The sequence below is a fragment of the Montipora capricornis genome, chromosome 12 (genome assembly GCF_036669925.1).
Source record: "Montipora capricornis isolate CH-2021 chromosome 12, ASM3666992v2, whole genome shotgun sequence".
Taxonomy (NCBI): domain Eukaryota; kingdom Metazoa; phylum Cnidaria; class Anthozoa; order Scleractinia; family Acroporidae; genus Montipora; species Montipora capricornis.
The window spans coordinates 15,322,201-15,326,907 of NC_090894.1; the positions used below are offsets into that span (position 1 = coordinate 15,322,201).

The 4,707-nt window shown below is 38.6% G+C and overlaps 1 protein-coding gene across 1 annotated transcript in view; it reads left to right on the forward strand.

Moving 5' to 3' along the window:
• Positions 1-471: 471 nt before the first annotated feature.
• LOC138026267 (UTP--glucose-1-phosphate uridylyltransferase-like) overlaps positions 472-4,707 on the forward strand; it is a 15,464-nt gene continuing 11,228 nt past the window's right edge. Inside the window, exons 1-4 of the mRNA XM_068873539.1 lie at positions 472-619; positions 688-795; positions 2,373-2,480; positions 3,848-4,030. Of these exons, the coding sequence (XP_068729640.1) occupies positions 617-619; positions 688-795; positions 2,373-2,480; positions 3,848-4,030 (402 nt within the window). The 5' untranslated portion in view covers positions 472-616. The remainder of the gene's footprint in view (positions 620-687; positions 796-2,372; positions 2,481-3,847; positions 4,031-4,707) is intronic.

Genomic DNA, 4,707 nt, shown 5'->3' on the forward strand with positions numbered 1-4,707 from the left:
CTTCCGTCTCCTGTCTGCTCTTCTTTCTCACGTGATCGGGAGATGTCACATCGAAAATCACTTCGAAAACTGTGTATTTTGCAGGTTGAAAGCATTAACGGATTGGAAGATGGCAAATTCAATATGGAAGCACTCAAGTGGGCATGGCTTGTCAAACAGCCACGGGTTTTCCTTTTTGCCCGCTTCATTTTGGGCGGAGGTTAATAGTAAAGTTAAGTTTAAGGAATTTTTCCTTTCAGTTAAAGCTCCATAAAGTGAGTAACGTCTAGTGACCAGTAGTAACGACTAGTAACGTAGAATAACGGATGGTGATGAGGAGTACCACATATTGACGGTAGACTGTATAAAGTAACTAGTATTGATGTGTAGTGTTGGCAGATAACGTTGAGTACTGTATTGCATAAGGAATTTTACCCGGGAATTTTAACGATATTTTTTCATTTAGTGCACTAATTGTGTCCGTACCAGTATTCCCTCTGGTGCTAGGACGGAGGGAAGTCTGGACCCAAGTCTCTGTTTTCACGAGGAAACATCGTAACAGTTCGTGGACCAAATTTTTCATTTTATTGTCCTTTCTCCGAATACCTCTGCTGTGTCATTGCATAGAGGAAAGACCATGGTAAGTTCATGATGCAACTGACTGCATGTTATGCTTTTGTCGTTTATCGAGTTTGGCATTTCTTTTAGGGAGACCCCGTCGTGGAGTTTAAGGCTGTTTCTCGCAGAGATGCTTTCCAGCGAATGGACAGCGAATTAGCAGTGGTGCTTGATACAGCGCCGGAGGAAAGACGAGTGGTAAGGCAACCAAGATATTTATCTGCCATAGTTTTTTCATTTTCATGATTTTTAAGCTCTAAGGGAGCAATCAGTAAATTGATTATCATAAGGTTTTTGACTTCCAAATGTCTTGCACATGAGCAGGGAATCAGCACCCCCCAGACGCACCCCCAGACGAGGATCGAATGAAAAAGCTAATGGAACTATAGAAAAGGAGTTTTTCTACTTTATCGTACCGAATTTGATTGCATTGAAATGAGGGTCAGGATGGGGGTGCTGGAATCTCAGCTATCAGCTAAATGTTCGTCCATTTCTCAGTTGTCAGCTAAATTTTTGGCCATATCTCAGCTAACAGTTAAAAAACACATCAACAAATCTCAGCTATCAGTAAAAAAACACATCGTTTCTCAGCTAACAGTTAAGATTTTGGCCGAATCTCAGCTATCAGTTAACCCCAAGTAATGGTAGACAACGTGATCATGTCATGTTACATAGCATGGATTTCACGTATGTTGGCGCGTGACCGTCAGCCCCCAAGGCCTGCCTTGGGTAACGTAAACTTCAAGTAATTAAATTAAATTATCGTTCATATTCCCCACTCCCTGAACCAAAAAGCTGTTCAAATGCCCCCATAATAGGTCCATTTTTGTAGGTGATTAAATGCCCGCACTGCCAGGGAATTTAAAAAGTTATGATATTACTCTACTACTGTATGTGGTAGCTTTCTAATGCTGAGTATGCAAACAGGTTGCAATAACAGCGCATTTTTTTATTCTATTATTCTGTAACTACGTTACAACATATCAAAGAAAACCATTATGAAACATAATTAATGAATTTTTATCACAAATCATTAAATTTCACAAACATTGAACAATAATTATTAACTGTCACTGGGTATAAATGCAAACTTGAGAGATAAGGAAGTTTTTAAAGAATTTAAAATATATATTTATGAGAAGGTTTTTAGCGACTGTTGGTCAAGTGATCAACTTTCTCTAAACAAAAACAACACTTTTTATCAGATTTCCTCCCCTGGGACGACAAAGGTGTCAAATGCTTCGATTTAACCGATACCTTACGGCCGCAATGTTTTTGCACAGTCCCATAAATAGGCAACAAGTTTATTGTCATGTGTATGCTCACAACTCAGACCTCTGTTCCTGCTTAGCAGGGATCTTTACATACTATGCATTATGTTTGAAGGCCCAGCTACGGGATTCTTCTGAAGTCAAATCTGGCTTGATCTTGCTTGTACTTGAACTTTTTTCCAAAAATAAAACACTCAGTGAGAGGGAAATAGCGAAGTACTATTGATCAGTGATGTTAATCTATCGTCTTTATATACCAATCAAAGCTTCTCTTTGCTTTTTAAAGAAATAGTTTTTTGTTTCAGTGATTGGCAATTTGGATAACAAAAGACAATTTATAAAATAGTGTTGTTAACAGATATCCCTTGACTATTATTTTTGTCGTTGCAATAGTATCATGGCGAGTAGTGACACAAAAATGAAAGGAGAAAGGATTCAAGGGGAAAATTCCTGCTTCAACATATGCAGCCTGTTCTTTGATGGTTTGTTTTTATGTTTTCGTAGGAAGCAAAAGAGAACTTCAGAGGCTTCAAAGAGTTGTTTGCTCGGTTTCTAGAGGAAACAGGTCCATCTGTCGATTGGGACAAAATCAATCCCCCTCCAGAGGGATCGGTGAGTCAAAAAAATGTTGAGACATAGTTAGATTAGCCTGTACAGCTGGCAAGCAAACAAAAAATTAGTGGTGAAGCCAAACAAACAAGCAGCAAAGACGCAAGGGGACTCCTTTGTTTGGCTTCAATGATTGTTTGTTCACTTGGACAAAACTGTTAGTTTTTTTGTTTGTTTACTTGGGCAAAACCACCAGCTATGCAGCCCAAGTTAGATAGTTGGGTACATTGTATTGGCTAGAGCTCTGTGGCCCATTTCTTGAAAGTTCCGATAACATTGTGGGCCCGAAATGAAAATACATTTACGAAACTGCCTTCCTCTTCTTTTGATAAGCTGGCCTTTTAGTACAATGTGTTTTCAAGATAACAAAAAGCAAAATGTTAGGTGAAGTTTGTTAAGTTAAAATTTCTCCCTTCTCAAAGTAAGGAGGGAATTGTGACACTGCAGAAAGACTTCCAGTACTTTAGAGACCCAAGCCACTAAAATGCTGGATAACCATCCGTAGTACAAAATAAATTCCATGTTTTCATACACAAATGTGGTTGGTGTGTATATGCACATTTATATGGACATACACTGAAGTCTTTGTGTTGATTAAAACTTTCGACTTACACCTTTATTCTCCAGAAAACGTCAACCATGCGGCCGTTGAACAATGGTACTGGTACCAGGATTGCTTACATCAGGGAAGGGCATTACTAAACCACGAAACAGCGAAATGAAACACCAAAACACCATGTATGACTCCACCATACATTGAATACTAAGCAACAAAGGTTGGATTTGAGATTAAATACTGTGTATTGTTTTAGGCCTAATTAGACCTAAAACGTTATTGCTCCTAATTCATTGAGATTAAGATTAGGATGCAGATTAAGACTGAGATTAGGAGTAATAATGTTTTAGTCCTAATTAGTCCTAAGATGATATTTTAATCTCAAATCCAACCGTTGTTGGTTAGTATTCAATGTATGGTCGGGTCACACATTGTGTTTTTGTGCTTCATTTCGCTGTTTCGGTGTTTCATTGCTTAGTAATGTCGGCCAGAAACAGAGACCAGTTGAAGTCCTGGTGCTGTTCGCTTGTCTTTTTTTACATTAGACAAGTTATTCTGCTTCATACTGTGTTTCTGCCACAAGAGCCAAATCTCTCCAAACACTAGTCGCATTAATTGGGTAATTTTATGCTGTAGAAATGCTGGAGTCTGACTTGGTAACCCTTTTTTGCTTTACAATGCGGAGAAAGTGAAAACCAAGATAATTTGACTTGCATGTCTTGCAGCTATCATTAAACAAAAAACTCTAAGCAATGGTATATCTCAATTTACATGTTACTGGGTGATTTTAAAGCAATGTCTTTTATGTTTTTAGATTCTGAAGTATAGTGAAATATCAGATGCATTGGAAACTGATGTGAAAGATGCTCTGAACAAACTAGTTGTTGTAAAACTCAATGGAGGCTTGGGAACAAGTATGGGCTGCACAGGACCCAAGAGTCTTATTTCTTTACGCCGTGATTTGACTTTCCTTGATATGAATGTCCAGCAAATTGAGGTGAGTTCCCAACGTGAGTTTGTAGGAGCTCATTAACTTGTCATAATAAATAGTGTAATTATTTTAATATTTGTAGTTTGTACAGTTAATTACCTTTAACTGCAATGATGGGCCTTTTCATGTAAACAAGGTCATGTGGGCTGGATTGGTTTCCTAGGCTTTACAGGGATAGGATAAATATCTTCATGGTTTGTTTTTCACCAAATTTTAAATTTCAAAGTACATTGGCTGACAGTTCATTGCAGAAGTTTTGCTTTTCAGATATGATATGAGGCTAAAATGTAACATTTGGTAACACACTAATGACTGATATGCAGACCGTGCACTCACATGTTTCATATGGGGTAGAAAACTAGCACTTCACATTACACTGTAATAGTTAAGTCTCTTGAAACGGCCAACATTTGCAAAAATGTTACCCTTCCTTGTACTTGTACATGTTTGCTGCCGTGACTTTAACATCTTCAGTTCCCACGGCCTGCTCCCATCTGGCCTTGTAGCTCAGTCGGTAGAGCGGCGGAGATCTAACCCGAAGGTCGTGGGTTCAATTCCCACCCTGGTCAGAGTTTTTTCTGCCCTTGTGTGGGTCCATTTCCATTAGTAGGGCTAATGCTCACATGGTTCATATGGGATAGAAAACTAGCACTTCACGCTAAAGACTTACACTCTAATGGTTA